At 35.0% G+C, this 19,330-nt stretch overlaps 1 protein-coding gene across 7 annotated transcripts in view; it reads right to left on the bottom strand.

Annotated features, from left to right (window-relative positions):
• LOC142978322 (uncharacterized) overlaps positions 1-19,330 on the bottom strand; it is a 273,041-nt gene that overhangs the window by 30,071 nt on the left and 223,640 nt on the right. For all 7 annotated transcript variants that reach the window (XM_076122707.1, XM_076122709.1, XM_076122708.1 and 4 more), the window contains exons 9-10: positions 5,461-5,572; positions 4,888-5,110 (exon numbers count right to left, since the gene is read on the bottom strand). In XM_076122707.1, coding sequence (XP_075978822.1) covers positions 4,888-5,110; positions 5,461-5,572 — 335 coding nt within the window. The remainder of the gene's footprint in view (positions 1-4,887; positions 5,111-5,460; positions 5,573-19,330) is intronic.

The raw sequence follows: 19,330 nt of genomic DNA, 5'->3' as shown, positions 1-19,330 counted from the left end.
GGAAACGTTATGAATTTAAGTCTGTAAAGACAGAGAGCGAAGTTTTTAGGATATATCATAGCTTTTAGCTTTCGCGTTGCATATTATGTAATAATACACGAGAATAATAATTGCAATATTACATTTTTGTTTAGTTTGATTCATGTTTTGGCACAGTTACACCGGCAGTGGATGCAGGCTGAATAAAAATATATCATTGATGCATAAGTCTATCTGTCGGTCTCTTACACATTCACATGTGAACCACTGAACCGATTTCAATGAAAAATAGCAACCAACGCAAAACATAGGCTCATGCTTTTTTCAATTTTAAACCCTAAAAACGGTGCTATTACATTTGCTAGTCAGTTAGTACAAAATAATTTTGGGTTATATTTCAGAATATTAAGAGATTACATAGAAGTTTTCAAAGTGGAATAAATGACGGTAAAAGTTGTTGGTTTTTGTTCTACTTTGCAAAGTTCTGTCTACGGGGAGAACGATTTAAAAGTACCCTCATAACTTCAATATTAGAGTTTCCTGTTTCCCTACCTGATTGTGAAAATTTGTTTTTACATTGAATTTTGACGAACTTTGCTCTTAACAAATTACTTAATTGCTGAAATGTAAAGCGAATAATATTTTGAAACAAAGAGATTGTTTACTGAGAAAATGAGAAATTATCTCCGTTATTGTAATAATAAACCATTTATGGAAATACTCATAAGAAGACATATTCTGTTATATCCCAGGTAACTGTGTTGCAGTGGAGGTCCTATGCGCAGTCGCTCCATGCAAAATACTGGTATTCAGCTGCATCCGGCAAGACTGAAAGCCGACTCCAACAATATTTTGGAAGAAAGGCTAAGCTGATGAAGATTATAAGACTACATATAGCCATTATACCCGAAATCGTAGGAAGTGGTGTATGAAATACACTCGCTTTTCATCATATACATATAATGTTCAGCCCCACGTAAAATGGGGCGAACCTATCTATACTAATATTATAAAGCTGAAGAGTTTGTTTGTTTGATTGTTTGTTTGTTTGTTTGTTTGTTTGAACGCGCTAATCTCAGGAACTACTGGGCCGATTTGAAAAATTCTTTCTGTGCTGGATAGACCATTTATCGAGGAAGGCTTTAGGCTATATAACATCACGCTACGGTCATTAGGAGCGGAGTAGCAACGAAAAATGTTACAAAAACGGGGAAAATTATGTCCCATTCTCTCTTATGTGACGCAAGCGAAGTTGCGCGGGTCAGCTAGTTCTTATATATACGGTACGGGATTTAACGGGACCAAACTCCGGACTACTATTGAGAATGATTCAATAACAATAAGAAAAATAGCCATTAGCCTTATTAGACTTTCTATAATATCAGATAGCAACGTTAAAATACGTAGCTTGTCCTAAATTTCGTTCATAAAACCCGATATAAAGTATCCCAAAGTATGAAAAAGTGCTCTGAACCAGTGATGACGGTACTCAGAGTAAGATGTATCAATAACGACTTAAGAATTCAAACCAAGACAAAGTTTAGCCACTGAGGTGCTCGAGCTGATAACATCAGATCGATATGAACGACGCGTCTGCGGTCTGCGATATGTAAAGACTTTACAGTTTCTAAGTTAAACATATTTGGTTTCCATTTGGTCTCCGTAGTCTTGTTGGTACAGTATTTCTTAAACTTCGAGGTCATGGGTTCGATTCCCAGGTCGGTCTAGTTTGGTTAGGTGCCTGGTATATAGCAATAGGCTCAACCCATATTATATGGGACTTACATTGTAAATGGTGAAACGCGAGTGTATTTTATACACCTGTGCATAACAGGCGAAATTTTATGTATGTAAGCATGTAAGTATAACTTTGGTGATATTAGTCTTATTGAAATTTATATTATCTGATGTCATTTTCAGGTAATATTTCCACGGAAGTAAAGACACAATATTGATTCATGTAACATACCTATCATTTTAAAGCTTTACAACCTAAAACCTAACTATTATGTTTAAGCAAGTACTTTAAATAACAATTAAAAGTAATTAATTACGGATCGGCACCTACGCGTCTCTAATCTTCGACACTCCTGTTAATATTTACATCTTTGAGAGAGAGAAACCAGGAAATCTTCACCAGATTTAGTCACACAGAATTGATTCCCGATACAACTTAGAAACCAATCGATTTTATACCTTACGTGCATCAAGATAAGATCTATAGACAGATTTGTAGTGATGTGATGACGTGTGCGGCGAGTGGTTAGCCAAGTCTATTATAGTAACAACGGTGGAGTAACGACACGTTTGAGGGTGCAATTTGCACACGCTCCGAAGACATTTGTCCAGCAACAATGTTGGTTTCATTGTACCTACAGAGTATGAGGAATAGAACTCTGTACATTCTTGGTTATTTTTGAAGAAGTAGTATAGGCTCATAACTTTTAAACTCTCGCGTTGCATGTTTAATGTATAATAGTAGTATAGGCTGTTCCAATTGTGTAGAATGTCAGTTATATAGAATGAATGTGAGTTAACGAAAAATATTAAACTTGTGCTCTTAAAACGTTTATCCTAAATGCTCGCGCTGTGCAATTTTTTTTCGTAAATAATGTTGAAATTGTAATGGTTGCAGACTGAAACATTTTGGGCACTGATTTGATACCAACAAAAATAAGACACTGTGACGTCACTGTGTCATATTTCTAAACTAAAATGTTTGTGACTTTCATAAAGAGTAGCTGATTTGACTGGTAGTCAACTAAAGTCAAAGTCAAAGTCAAAGTATATTTATTTGCATAACACAGTAAATAAATAGATGTTAGGTACTACCGTAACTACCGTATTACTGTAGTTTTTTGCTGATTATTTGAATCTAAAAAGGCTTAATAGGTACTATATTTTGTATCCAAGGTTTATTGTATCTATGTACAAAATAAAGGTTTAATATTCGTAGGTATTAAATATTTCAGCGGTCGTAATCGGTTTACGTATAAAGCACAACACGATATCCTCCGCAGACAATAAATTTTCATAAAATTCGACGCCTTATTAAATTTTCCAATATGGCGCTCTAAAGCCTTACCATTATGTCAGATATTATCTGTGCCCATATTAAACGGCTTTGCCATGTAGCTAATTCCATTATTGTTTAGGGTTTTGGCGGGTACCGGGCTTATTACGCGGTTTCGTGACTCTTACTAATCAACATACAAATTGGGGAAACGTTCCACGCATGTAATATACATTGACGACTTCCTTATGACTTTGAATGCGTTTGCTGATCTCGAGCAGGCAATGTACATGGTATTGCTTAATACACTCATTTTTGTCAATGTCTGGGTGGGTCGTTTGGTAGGGAGTTATTATAAATACGTTGGTTTTGAAATGGAGTTGGCTCACGTAACGCGGTTCGACGAAAATATGGAAGAATAAGCTTTTAAAATTAAGTGAAGCTAATATACGAGGTACGTGTTCACTTGAGATGTGAATAATTGATGTTTGTGTTTCAAGTGCTTTATTAAGTATTTGTATGGGGAGGCACGTATGAGCTCTATGAATTATGTTATAGAACATAGTGGGTTAGTGCAGCGAAACAAGATCGTTCTTCTTTTTATTGTTGTAATGTAGAATGTTGTAGCAAACTTGGCAGTAGGTACTTTTATTAGAAAGCTTGTTCGATTTTTTTGTTGCCCGGTGTTTCAGGAGCTTGGCTCTTTCTTTTTTTTAACGACTCGCGTCATATGTGGTGACTATTCTTTCGTGGGCACATTTAGAATCGATCTATTTCTATGATGTCTATGTTTTCATATTGTTATAGTTGCTTGTTTTACTGATGGATTTACGTTTTTTAGTCTGTTTTATTCTGCCCTGTCTGTTACAGCTGGCAGGAGAGATCTACAGCAAACTTTTAATAAGATTTTCTTACAAATCTAGTTTTTATATTAAACTTACCGAGTCCGTATAATATTATAATTTAAATGCGAACACAATTAAAATTAGGTCGAAGAACAACTAGCGATGAAGTCTGAACAAAAAAAACCTGAAACGAACCGAAGCAAGTCTTATATACAACGGTTAATTAAAACTAGACTGCAGCATTGGACTCGCCCTATTCTCTCGCGAACAACTACTAATACACTCCGAACATTCAATTATAAACTCTATGTTCATATTAATAAGGTTAGCTTAACTACGTTCACAACTTTGTTTCCATTGTAGTCTGTGTCACGCGAATTGGAACTTTATAACGAGGTGTTAAAGGTGTTAGAGAGAGCACAATGGTGAAGTTTGCAAGTTTATTTGTCGTCGGTTCGTTCCGTTGTAGGGACGCGTCCGTACGGAACACGGCGGAAAGTTGAAATTGAAAAACGAAACATGTTGAGATTCCAGCTATGAATATATTCGAGAGTTTTGTATGAGTTTGGCTTTTAACGGTAAATGTTTGTACAGTGTCACGTGCAGCGGCGCTTTGATTGATCGACTTATGAATAAAAACGTTTTAATAACATTCCGCTGTTCTGAGTTTGGAGTTATTTAAAAATTATGCATCGTTGACAGCCAGTTAACAGTTTACGCTTGCAAATAACTTTACCGTACTTCATAGCTTTTAAACTTTCGCGTTGCATGTTTAGACATACTTCTTCAGTGCACAATAAGCTGCAAGCACATTTAATACACCGATAGTTTTTCACAATTATACCAAGTAGTTCTTGCGTTTTCGTCTACATTAAGAAAAGTCAAGAGTCATTTTAAAGACTTTCGGGCGGCTTGTACAACTTTGACACTAGGTTGACCACTAACCATACAATAAGAAGAAGAAGAAGTAAGTCTACAAAAGAAAAAGTACAAAAACAGTAGAAATGACAAATCTTCACAAGAGCCTAAATCCTCACAAGCAATACTCACAGTCAGTAACAGTGACTTTCGCCCTGAAGCCGGCATAGTGCCTGGAGTGGTCAGCTCGGAAGCGCAGGCGCAGCACGTTCCCGCGGGACTGGTAGCGCAGGAGCTTGAGCTTGTCGCTCCAGTCGCCGCACAAACGACGCGCGCGGGTCGCGTGAGCGTCGCGCAACCACCCCGCGCTGATCGCGTCTGATTCCGGCAGCTGGGTTTCTGTTTCTTCCCATATCTGATGAAGAACAATGACTTAGTTTACGAATTATATTGAAATGGTAGAAATAGATAAAAGATACTGCTATTGCGATTGTTGAAAATCTTTGAGGAAGACGAGAACTGCGAGGATAGTGTAAGTTGTGGCTTATAAAAAAAAAGATTAACACGTGGTTAACCAGACAGTCATCATTCTTATAAAGGTAATATCTATATACATTATACAGTTAGTGAAGACATTTTGTTTAGTAATGAGCAACAAATTCATATGAAAACACAGTTTTCAATTCACGGAAAGAACAAAGAGTAACGCGTGTTAGGTTTTTTCTTGATAATGATGGTAGATAACTATTTTTATGTGTGTTTTACCTCAGTATCAGCGGTGTAAGAATCATGATGTCCTTGCAGCAGCCACTCCTGCGCATGTTCACTGCCGTTCTCCACGCCAGCCTCCATGATCTCCAGATAGTCGTAGCTGCAGCTGTAACAAAAAATAACGTTTAGAATCTCGAAACATTTTACTATGACACTTACTTGATTGCAACTAGACGATAACGGGATGGTCAGTAACAATTGTATTAAGATAAGTTGTCCGACGGACAGCGAAGTCGAGGAGTACTAAGACGCGTAGCGTGCGTCCTATATTCTTGATTTGTTTTTAAATCTATTTGTTTATTTTAAATATTATTTGAATACTATACTAAACACATGCGTACTGCTACTCATTAAACGTAAGTATCCAACAGTTTGGGACACTGAAGCTTTGGGGCTTGAGATGGTAAAGAAAGAAAGCAATGGCTCGTCTAGATTGGAAACGCATGCCCGAATGTCTATATTCTATGATCGGACAGAAACATACATAGAGACATCGCCGACCACATAGAAAAGAAAATTACTTTAATTTGCTACATTTTTGATACAATCGAAAGAGGAAGTTTTTTCCCCATCTGCCTCAATAAGAAGAATTTTTTATAAAGGTCAGTTACCTAAAAGCGTGAATGAAGCTCGTCAATAAATATTGAAGGTATACTACAATTACATGACGCGTATGTAGACGAGGTCATCTAAAACCGGACACGATAAAAGGTCGTCTGCGAAGTTTTTGTCACCCTTTATTTGACGTACACGGTTCTGTTACCGGGAGAATATCCGTATGGAGAAATATTATACTAATAAAATTAAGTTTTGCTGAAATTTTCGTATGTTGTACGTCCTTTAATATGCTTTGACATAGCTATAAGTTAGTAGTAGTATACTACTTAAAAAATCTGTAATAATAAAAATTAAAAGAATACATAAAGATGCCCTAGGTTCTCTCGGGTCGGCTTTCCCCTTACCCACCGGGTTATTTAAAGTATTATCAAAGAAAAAAAAAATACCGTGATTATTTATTGAGAATTAACGTATCTATCTCTGAAAAATTTCGTCAGATACCTAATTAAGTCTATCCAAAACTAATATTTAAGGTAAAATATCGTAAGTTCATTAAAATATGTACATAACTCAATGATTTCGGTAATAATACGAGAACGTTGAATACGCAGAAATATCTTTACAAAACTGAAGTCTTATTCGAATAGCATTGGCCTAATTTCATTCGAAACTTTACTTCTATAGACCAAACTTTGAATACTCTGAATGACTACAAAATAAATATATTCTTTAATTAAGAACATTCGAGACTTTCAAATAATATTCCTTTCATACATTTTGTCCAAAGATTTATATTTTTTGCTCAAAATGTATGAAAAATCATTTATACTAAGTAATTTAATAGGATTAGTCCATATTACTGAATCTTTGATAAAATAATTGTATTGAAATGGTTTGAAATATATATTTAATTTCTTTGGATGTCTCAATAGATTTTAGTAATTCAATCAGGGATTCTCATAGGACTACTAATGCATTTAAATATACAAATGAATTTTGAAATCTAATAGAACAATCCGATTATGCGGGATTATTTTTCTATTGCCTCGTGAATGATATTAATTTTCAGACATGCGAATGTAATGACTCAATTTATTCTAGGTATACTAATACCTAGAAGCTACCTACAATTAAGAGGGCCTTGTGAAGCAACCTAGATAAAATATTTTTTATTAGTTTAAGTATGTAACTCTATTGCGTATTTTCAGCAACCCCCGACCAAGATCGATGCAATTCAATCGAAATGTCGGGTAAACAAATAAGGTACCCTACCTTTAATATTTCAATCACGTTTAAGACCCGTTGCATCATAGTATAACGTTTAATGGATTACTCACCGCGTGATTTTTGGTCACTCTTTTTACTGGACAGTTTTTTAACTTGGCTTCGAAGTACGGTATTTAACTATAACCGTTTTACGTTCCTTAACATTTTTGAAATAAGGTCACCAAAAGTTAGTAAATAATAAAAAGGGGTGTCAATCTCCCTCATGTAGTGAAAAAATACAAGGCCACTAACAGTGAGCGAGGACCGCGTAGTGTACTGTGTAACCCGCGCTGTAAATTCACAACATCTGCTCCCTTCCTTACATTGTACGAGTTAATACTAGAAGCGTTTCGTGGCGGACCATTTTAAGACTGTACCGGGAACATATATGTCTCTTGTTGCAACAACAGGAAATATGTGTTCCTGGATATTTAACAAGTGTATTGTACAAATAATTATATCTACTCTATAAAATGAATGGCATGTTACTATAATAATTGTTGCTAACGTCGGTGTAACCTTTGCCGAAACGTCAAATTAGGTATAGGGACAAACGCGTTAATTCCTGTGTTATATTAAATAAATAGTGAGTCAAAACTGAATACAAACGTTCTGAGCTTTTCAAAAACTAGTTATAACCTTTAAAAATATCTGAAATGGCAGAACAAAAGAACGGCATGACAATTTCTTAGAAGATAGTCTAAAATATCTTAATAAAAAGTATCAAAATAATATCTGAATATAAGTAATCTTAATCTTATCATCTTTAAGTATAAAAATAGAAAGAGGCTTATTACAGACTTTATTATTAAGTGGTTTGCAGATTTAATTTGGACAAATACACTATTTAAGATTTAAAAACCGCTTTTTTTGCTATAAAATAATCTTCAAACAAAGGACTAAGATTATACACCCACAATAAAAACCTTAGTAAAAAAATAATCACAAAAAACATTAAAGTATGGCCACACCGACATTAAATTCTTAGTAATGACTGACAGGACTGGATTAAAGAATTATTTCCACGGCCTTGAGTTAAGATTCAAAGGCAAACATAACACGGAATTCCTCTTAGAAATACATAAATGTTAAATTTTGGTTATAACTCAGTGTATTATGTGGTAATGTAATGGCAGCCATTACTGGCAGAAGGCTGGCAACTCAATAATGGCGGTTACGTAAATTACGTAAATGTTTGATGGAAATATCAATTAAAAGCCTTTTACCGACTAGAAGGTCAAATTTTGTGTTTGTGTATGAGATTTATTACAAAACTCACGTGAGATTTATGTTTGTTGAGTGAAAGTTATTTCTTAATCTGAATTATTGTGAGAGGAAAGTTATCCATTGTTTATGTTACCGTAAAATAGAGGGAGTGTCACGCACGATTTGTGATTTTATATCAAGGAATGGAACTTGAAATTTTAGCTGTGTTACGAGCGTTTGGCGAACTTGGTACTAAAGTTATCAATCAGGTAAAATTTCAGATCACTTAGTGAGCAATACTAAAGCTGGTACGATTTTTGTTCCTAGGCCCGTGTTCTTCTTCCGAACAAAGGTATTTCTTCCCTGTGTCTTAGAATACACTTTGTGGCCTTTCATCCGAAGACACTTGAATTACAAGTCATCTGTCGTCATGTCTGACAGGGGACAGGTAGATAGATTTATTTATTAAGAAGTATACCTGCACACTGTCTTTTTAAATTCAAATCGTTCGTAGACCCTAGGCATTACCAATGGTTAAAAAAAATAAAAGCACGTCTTTTTGTTCTTCGCTTTCAAAACAAACCAGTGACAATAACACGACTTCAAAGGTGTACAAACGAAGAAGACGATCAAATCATAATGTGTGAAGTGTGGTGAGGCCTCTCGTGTGGAGCACGTGGCGCTTAATTGGAGAGCCTAAGAGCAGCGCGGACGACTAATCGACTCTCACACATAACCACATACCCACTGACACGAACTATTCTTGGGACAAATTGCTTCGTTGAATAAAGCGTCTTTATAAAGTTAACGGCTTGTTTTGTCGTGTTTTGATAAGTTTAGTCAGAAGAAAGTGGTATTTTGACAGCTTTCTGTTATATTTATTAGCCGTATAGACTCTATAGTGGTTAAAATTAAGGGATAAAAGAGAACCTCCCTTTTTTAAAAGATTATTAAAAGTAGTAATTTTATAAAATGTTTTACCCCTAGTTTCTGAAATACATTTAGCGATAGTTTTTCTACTAAATAGCGTTTAAACTCATATAAAAATACGTTACTTAATACATAAACTACTGCTAAATGTATTCAGAAACTGGGCATTAGTAATTTTTTTTACTCCATTATAACACAAAATCATAACTAAACGTTTAAAGGGTTTAGGCCAAAATTCGAACAATTTAAAGAAGACTGCACTTTGTCTACGTGTTGAACAAACATCCTACATTCAGAAAAGATATTAAGTAACGTAGTTTTACATCATATCATACAGTAAGTCTTTCCATATTTATCGATCGCTCAGCCCGCAGTCGGTCATACCGACGCAATCTGCAATTAATGACCAGTTCCCGACTTATAATTACAAGCTGCTGATAGTTCCCGGAACTGGGGAAATTCATTACAAATTGCGACGATGCATGATTTAATTCAGAACGTCTTTTCATTTATTTTAATTTGTGATTACTTTTGCATTAAATATATGTATGTTTAATATAATAGTTTAGAGCTCTCGCCGCGGGGTGCACGTTTCTTTATCGTCACTGTTTGATAACAAGACAAGTTTTATATTATAATTAATTCTACAGAATCTTATTTTAGTTATAACAGTCGAATTGTACATTTCAGTGCAGTAAGATTCTTGCGTGTTATTCTTTGAAATTTCTATCAACATAGCGGGAATTAATGAGACATCAATCACATTTAAACATTACGATAGCTCAATTTTAAAAGCTAAGGGACCGTTTCACAGGTTAGAGACAAATATCGTATAGCTTAGGAGGTGAAATTTTGGATCTGCCTTTTTACATTTGCTATTTACACTTTATCTATGAGAAAAGTTATCTGACATTCATCCAAACTGTAAAACTGGCTTTAAGTATTGTAAATCATCTATTTACAAGATGCCCTACAAAATGAGTAAAATCGTTACAAAGCAAAGCAGAGATTCGTGAAGAGTTTCTCAAAAAAGAAATAGTACAAAAGATCACATCCAGCAGTTTTATTTAAAGGCAGTCCGTTCTGTTATTCTTTGTGCTGAGTCAGTGACATATTGCGGGCGCGGCGTTCACTCGTTTCAAAGATCAATGTCAGCAGACCGCGCCAATATCTACTTACTTACACTGATGGCCATGACTTTCTTACATTTTACAGTTTATTCCTCAGTGAAGTATGGCAGTGATTCGTTTGGAAGTTCTTTGTGTCATACTCGTGAGGGATAGCGAATTGCCTTAGCTTTCTTATGCTGCGTTTTTTTGAACTACCATTATTGAAATAGTGCGATTAGCTAGATTAGATCTGATTTAAAGTATATGACATGACTACTGTATGATTCAAGAGATTAAAGAAAAAGAGGCTGGGTGACCCCGCCCAATACGTTTTTTTATGTATATATTTTATGTTATATTGTTGGTTGGTATGGTATATTGTTTTGTTAATTTGACGTAAATCGCAGCTACTGAAATACTTCTGAGCATGACTTAAAATGAATTAATGCTTCTGCTTTTGGTCGAAGGACAATAAGAAAAAGTAGATGTAGCAATAAGAACTTAGTTTATCAGAGTTAAGTGTTCACTTAGTAATTCAGTTGAACCTCACGAAAAGGACAGGAAACAATTATTATTGCGCGACTCCATTAAACAGCATAAAGTCTGTTTTTGTCTCCACAAGATGAAAAAGAATTAAAGAATTTCCGCAGCAAGTACCGGAAAGCCTTTAATTAATTATCAACGCTAATTAATAGTGCCTTAACTTCTTATTCTTTTGTCTCGCTCTCTCTTATCACGTTTGAAGTGAGTAAGAAAGGGAGGAAGGTAGTTAATTAAGGCTGTAGGTGTTAAAGCTTGTTGTGACGCGTCGCCCTTATTGATTAATGTTTAAATGTAATTAAATGGTTGTGCTTCAAATACTCTGTTATTACAGAAGCTATGTGTTTGTTGTTTGTGCGAGAATTACCTGTAAATATAATAATGAGGCGCGAAGCAACGGTTGATGTATGAAACACAGTCGTATTTGCTAATAAGTTCAAACATTACGTAAAAACGAGAGAAACAATCTTCTATAAAAATATTTTATAGTGTGACTGAATATATTTCAAATAGCTTCAACTCACGTGAATAACTATGTTGAATGTAAGGTGACTAAACTACATTTGTTCTTTTGTTATTTCGTGTGTAATAGATGAAGTAATGTTATTATGGATGAATGAAGCAAGGATAGTTTGGAAGTATCGTACCAAGTGGCTCTGATCTCTTCTTTGCCCTATGGAAGAAAGCGTTGTTTTATGTATGCATGTCATTGTATGTATGCAGTTTAGGTAACGGATAATGCATGTATCAAATAGTAATCCGGCTAGAAGATGGCGAAATGAGCAATTACAGTACAGAAAGTCGGAACGCTCAAAAGATTGCAGAAAAATGTTATACGAAAAGCCTTTACATATGTTTATTATTAAAACGAAATTAAAATAAAACAAGTACTTCCTACACGTTTACTACCTGTTTTATTATATATTTGTCTGTGCGAACATAAATTCAGTGGCATCGCTGCGAATGGGTTATAAAGTTAAAAATTCACTACATTCCTCTTTACGGGAGATACAAACACACGGGTACTTGAGCTAGATATAGTTCGTGTCTATTACTTACTAGCTGACCCGCGCAACTTCGCTTGCGTCACTTAAGAGAGACTGGGGTCAAAATTATTCCCGTTTTTGTAACATTTTTCGTTACTACTCCGCTCCTAATGGCCGTAGCGTGATGTTATATAGCCTATACCCTTCCTCGATAAATGGGCTATCTAACACTGAAAGAATTTTTCAAATCGGACCAGTATTTCCCGAGATTAGCGCGTTCAAACAAACAAACAAACAATCAAACAAACAAACTTTTCAGCTTTATAATATTAGTATAGATACAAGCACTGCATGCATTTTATATGCGTGTAAGAGCTATACTTGCATCCGTTGTTGCTATAACAATTCAACGAAAAATAAACTTCGGACCATTATCGGTGGATTCTTACCGTCATTTTATTTATTTAAAAGCTTGATTTTAAATAAGTAAAACAAATTTGAGTTATCTAAATCTACTATAATTCGCGAAAGTACAAGACCAAAAATATTTTTAGATTTGATAGATATCGAAAGTCGAAATTGTGTCGGGAAATTAACAATACTAGGCCTAACTGGTCTAAATTCTTCAAACGCAGTCTATACCTGGATATTTTCAGTTCAAACTTACATAGCAACGTATATATTAAAGCCAAGAGCCCAGCTTGCATTCACCTACAATCTACATTGTACACGGTACATACTTTATCCAATGCAAGCGCAGTAAACCTTTAAGCCGTTGCCAGTCACGCGAGATGCATCGCGCTCTGTACTCTATGTACGCGCACTTTTCATGCAAAACATTTCAGTTATCTACTGTATATTATGCATGTATTTAGTTCGAAAATGTTTTATGTACATCTAAAATGAAAGGATGGAAAACATACTTATGACCTTTCGAAGCGTATTAGAAATATGACATCATATCGGCGATTCCGTGCAAAAAGGGCAGGTGCGTACTACTTGTTACCGACGGTCCTGTTTATAGATGTTTGGATGTGAATGAAGCAAGGGAAGTAAGGCTCATACCAAGAGGTTTTCTTTGGTGTCTTTTTACCCCTATGGGAAAAGGGTGTGATTGTATGGCGAAGGAAAATATGGAGAGGAAACCTTGCATATCTGAAAGTTTTTCAATCACTTGGACAACGTGGAGGACTGAATGTTGAACGTTTAACTTTCCTTTTATACTAGAAGTCGACTTGCGAATAACAGTAGGATCAATAATTAGGTATGTCTTCAAACTAAGGTAGTGCAGCGCCCCAACCATTTTCAAAAATCATTATACACTAAAATAGTAGCAGGTAACATAATTTATGATTATAGTTTTGTTATACTTGCACTGTTACAGTTAAAAACATTTTTTCTACAAAAACAAGTTTGGAGCAATGTCACAGGTGGATTCACCAAAAGTTGCAGTTACCCATTTCGTTACCAATACATTCCCACGTAGAAAGGCTGCACAATTTTCAGCAGTCATAGTTTTAATAACGCAGTAACGCGGCCTCACAGCCTCGCAGGTGTTCACACTTGACTAGTTACGGCCCGGCGTTGTTCGCACGTTTCAATTTCACACCTCCACTGTTTTCACAGCTATGAAATACTGCTATATTTTTTAAGCAAACGTTCGTTGCGAAGTTTACGGAAATATTTTTTTTAATTTATTTTTACTGTTATAGGTACTTAGCGAATGTTTTTTTTCTATAGGTTAAGTTCTTCGTAATCTTGTTACGCATTAAAACACGCTGAACATTTAATTTCAAGCTGAACAAATGGACGTCCTGAATATGTATTAAAAATGTCCGACGATTTCTAGTTTCGTAGTATTACATCGCATGCAGTTTTTTTGAGATTGCACCTGTAATTGATTGTCCATTTTTAAAGTCCCTTGAGACATCGATTTTGTGGAGTGTCCGAGAAAGTAAAAGGAGATCCATATATTTTTGATATAATAGTTATATGAATTCAGTGCGAATTGAAATTTAATTAACAAGGCTTCTGATCCGCACTAAGCCGCGCCGTCCTTCACGTTATTCATTTATATTACTTCGGCATAACGTTATTTCACAACAAAAAAAATTATTTACATTATCTTCTCTTTTCAATTTTCATGGATATTTGATGTTTTCAACATATTTTACGACAAAGACAGGACGCGTGAAGAATTTTACAATAATTTCATGAATAAATTCAAAATTGCATCTAAAAAAATTAAAAATTCAAGTCCCATTATCACAATTACAAATGCAATAGTTGACGTCGTCTGTCTTTAGCGCTTATACAGCAAAACAGTTGAATCGATTTCAATGTAACAGAGCATAGGAATATAGAAAAAATACTTTATTTTACCCAAATTACACGCAAAGGTTCTTTATTTAGCTTCTAAATGTATACACACTTTTATCCATCCCTTCTTAGAAAACAAAGCCTTATAAAACCTTTTACTCTATGATAGAGCAGCCTAAAGTACATAGAGGCTCTCCACCAAGGCTGCTGAGATATTTGGCTAGCACTTGACAGACACCTGTGTTTGTGCCGCGATTTACGATATTGACTGAAAATCACTTCGCTTTACTTGCATTGGCTCTATGTGTTCCAGTGTTTCGAGTCGAGGTGAAACGTTTTAGAGCTGACAATTTTATAGCAGGGATTTGAATCTGTTTAAGGATTAACGTACGTTAAAGTATTATATTGGGTTAATAATTGTTTTGATATTATTGGTTTATTTTTAAAAGTTATTAAAAATATTCAGACGGTCATTTATCCAAACGGATTTTGTTCCAACCTAAAATCGAACTGGATACCATAGATACGCTTTTAAATGGGTCTTTGAAAATAAACAAACTAGCTGACCCGCGCAACTTCGCTTGCGTTACATAGGTTAAAAAAATTCCCCGTTTTTGTAACATTTTTCACTGGTATTCTGCTCCTATTGGTAGTAGCGTGATGATATATAGCATATAACCTTCCTCGATAAATGGACTATCTAACACTGAAAAAATTTTTCAAATCGGACCCATAGTTCCTGAGATTAGCGCGTTCAAACAAACAAACAAACAAACAAACTCTTCAGCTTTATAATATTAGTATAGATTAGTATAGATTACTATGGTTACATTAACTTGTTTCTGTAACTGAACTCTATTTATGCAAAAAACGTCATGATTTTAAAATCTACCTGGTCTATAACAAAAAAATGTTCGCAAAAAAGCGAAACAATATCAATACCAACATAATGACGGTAATTTTCTCTCAAAAAACAACAGCCCTTAAAAAATCATCTGTATAGTCGTGAAAGGACGAGAGCGATGTTTGAAGCGCAAGTGAGTGAGCAATTTAGCTCCCTTCCTCATAAGAACACCTTTCACGAATGACGGGCAGACAAAACCGTTCCTTTATGTTGTATCAACTTCAGATAACGAACAAATTGGGCTACTTTGTTTTGTTAAAGAGTAAAACAAATGTTCAGGTACGTTTATTCTTGATTTGTTTGATATTTTGTGGTTTGTGTTAGTATAGTTGGTATATTGGAAATAACGGCGGTCAATGGATCAAGGATTAAAAGTGCTATTTTCTAAAGCAGATACTATCGAATATAGCTCTTGCAAGTGAGTGGTAGGCGCTAACCAGTTATACCTAGCTATAGCTAACCAGTTAAATTTGTAGAAAGCTATTTGATTGCCAATATTATATTTGTTAAAATTGTATTTTTGAAGAATTTTAGTGATAACATCAAAATCAAGCTACGGAAATTCAATACCACTTCAACGTCCAACTTCAAATAACATCAGAGTCTATAAAATTTTACGAATAAGTTACATATTTAATTAAGTTAAACCAGCATTTAATCTACAAACTTCTTTCCATCAATTTGGGTTCGTTTAATCAGATGTATAAATTGTAACTATCATCAAATCGTTTCTGAATCTAAAAAGCTACAAATCCCAATTCTACTTCATAAAAGCAATAAAAAGCCTTACAAAAACTGCTAATCAAACCAACAGAAGCATGTCTGAACAACAATATCGTGTAGCGTACATTTCTCACATAACACGCTGAAATCAGATAGACAAGAGAACTTTGTCCGACTGTACCGCGACGGGAACGAATTCTTCCACTGATACATTTATCAAAGGCTGTTTCAAACGTCTACTGCGCCCCACTTATCGTCTCATTGGGACTTGTTCGGATAACTTCGACGCTTATTCGGTAAAACTCGGAAAAATGTAATCGAGATTGAAAGTGGTCCAGTTTAGAAAATTTTGAGAGAATTATTAAAAAAGAAGAAACGTCAAATAAATAGGCACCTTTATCGATGTTTTGGGGTTTCTAAATCTTGGCAGATAAGATTTTTTTTTTTAAATCGGCCTATAAATACCGGAGTTATCCGCAAATAAATTTAAAAAAGCATATAATTTACGGTCGAATTCAGTAGCCTCCGCCTTTTGTAAACTCAGTTTAAAAAAAGTTGAATAAGTGTACGTAAAAAGCCTACTGCTTTAGTATTTAAATAATACTAATTTAATAATATATAACAGGTAAGCGAAGGTTTTGCCTTCTACGTAGTACATGTTATTAATTTTCTAATAATTAATTATTCAAGGAAATATAAATTATTTCTTAGAAGGTTAGGGTAAGATTAAGGCACTCCCATTTCCTCTGAATGAATGAATCTATAAATTTTAAATTACATTTATTTAAGGAACGAGAAAATATATTATTGTATGAATATAGCAAACTAAAATACCTTATTTGTTCATGCTATCAAGAATATTTTTCAAAAGGTGCTTGGATAGTGTAGTGTGCTTAAGGCCTAATTCCTCCTTCAGAAAATGTGTCTTTAAACACCATAAAAGTGTTGAATCTTGATTATTAAACTAAACTTTACAGGCGTCTCTGTATTTCTTTATTCGTTGAACCCTTTACCTAAATACTGACATAACATCAACAAGTCTCATGTATCAAATAATGAGCCGGAATATTCGTAGTTCCGCAATACGTTAGCTTCCGAATACGGACGCGGGGCCAAAGTGATTTATTACTCCCCTGTACGATAGTACGTAACTTGTCGACACTCACTCCGTGGACCACAGCCTTCACTGATATGTTACAGCCATGTTGACATATGAATCTATAGTAATATTATAAAATTGTAGAGTTTGTTTGGTTGAATTCGATTATCTCAGGAACTACAGGTACGAATTGAAAAAATGTTTTAGTGTTGGATAGCCTATTTATTGAGGAAGGCTATAGGCTATATATCATCACGCTATGACTAACAGGAGCAGAGTACCAGTGAAAAATTTTACAAGGTCAAGAAAAATGATGACCAATTCTCTCTTATGTGACGCAAATGAAGTTGCGCGGGTCAGCTAGTTTAGAAATGAAAGTTGTTTTCTAAATTTGAATTTTTATGGCAGCGACAAATGAAGGTCGTCTAGCCCATAAAGCAATATAACGTTATTTTTTACAAAATTTTATTATTTGAATTTCGCTTTGACTTATTTTGCTTTTTATATCTTTCGTGAACTTCATAGGGGTGACTCAAAAAAGTCCAGCCGACGCGACGTCGTAAAGTAGACACAGGCAGGTTATTTGCACAAAAGAAAATAAATAAAAATAAATCTAACCCGTTAATGTCCCACAGCTGGGCAAGGGTCTCCTCCCGCAACGGGGGAGGAGTCAGGCCTTGAGTCACCACGCTGGCCGGTGGAGACTTCATACCTTCAAGAACTGTTCTAAAGAACTCTTAGGCACGCAAGCTTGCATCACGATGTTTTCTTCCAACGTTGGAACAAGTGATAATTATTTTTAATACACACACAACTTTTAAAAATCATTGGTGTGTTGCCTCAGATTCAAACCTGCGACTACTTGCGTGGGAGGTATCAACTTATACCACTCGGCTATAACTGTTTCACAAAAAATATAAAAATCCGACTGCAAAACTCATTTTACCCTCAAGAAATAAACCATTGAGTAACAAATCACATTTAAATTGCAAAATTACTCATCCCTTTTCGATCTTCCCTAATCGATTTAGGAGTCGATTGCAAAATCGCAGCGAAACTCGGATATGAGTTGGTGCGATGCGGATGTGATTTATTAGCCGTCGAGGCGGGACGAGGTGGGCCGAGCAGGATGAGGCGGGCTCCAATATGGTAAGGGAGTCCGTTAGCCGTCACTAGTTAGACTAGAATAACTCGACTAATAGTAGCCATAATAATATGTGTAACGTTTTGTTTGGAGGTATGTTTAGTGTGAAATAGTGAAAGATTTTGTTTCATGTAGATACTTATTGTTCTGACTGTACTTATTGTATTAGATTATAAGTTGTTACATACACATGCAAGAGTGCGTGTAAATATATAGTGAAGGATTTTGTTACATGTACTTATTGTTCTGACTATACTATGTACTGAGTATAAAAGAAATGATAAAAAACTATTCTGTTTATCAATTTTATAGTAATTTTACAATCACTGTGTATTTCACAAAAATTAGGCCTCATTGTTTATTGCATTGTATATATGTACAAAGACATGAAATATGTGTATATTTTGGTCGAAACTGCACATCTTAGTGTGAGTTTGTTCACGTACATGTGAATCAGTATCCGTAGTACCGTATCGTTGGCCGGCTTTGTTCATATCCGTTGTTACCGATCCGGCCGCGGCCGTGGACCGGATCGATGTCTAATGCCAGCTTTCGGCCGTCGTGCCCCGGTCTGGCTCGTGAATGTGCCGAATATAGGCAGTTTCATTGTTTATTTTTAGATGGGATTGTTACGTGGATCGGACTTCGGTAGAGCTTCCTTTACATGTTGTTTGTTTAATAAGTTGGAAGGAGTTTTGTTGAAGCTGGTGATAGGTCTGTTATAAAGTTAACTTAGTTTTAAAGTATGTTAATGTGAAGATAAAAGTTGTGACTTAACATTTTATGGAATAAATAATACTTTGAATTTCACAAGTTCAGAGTCTTACGAAAATGATTTTGAAGCACGATTGTTGATAATCACGATGCTATTTCATCGTTTAAAATCTCTAAAAAATTTAGAACCTTTTGTGCAGAACTGTGTAAATTTAAAACGGTGAAGTTAAAAACTGCGAACCATGTCTGGCATTAAGCTTAATATTGTCGATAACAGCCAAAAGCCAAAGTTGTAACAGTAATGCATCGTATCCTGAGTATTCATAAGTAAAAAACAAAACAAAAACAGTCCAACATTTCTGGCAC

Source organism: Anticarsia gemmatalis, chromosome 14 (assembly GCF_050436995.1).
Source record: "Anticarsia gemmatalis isolate Benzon Research Colony breed Stoneville strain chromosome 14, ilAntGemm2 primary, whole genome shotgun sequence".
Taxonomy (NCBI): domain Eukaryota; kingdom Metazoa; phylum Arthropoda; class Insecta; order Lepidoptera; family Erebidae; genus Anticarsia; species Anticarsia gemmatalis.
The sequence above is the reverse complement of the archived record's forward strand: the minus strand, read 5'-3'. Positions and strand labels throughout refer to the sequence as shown.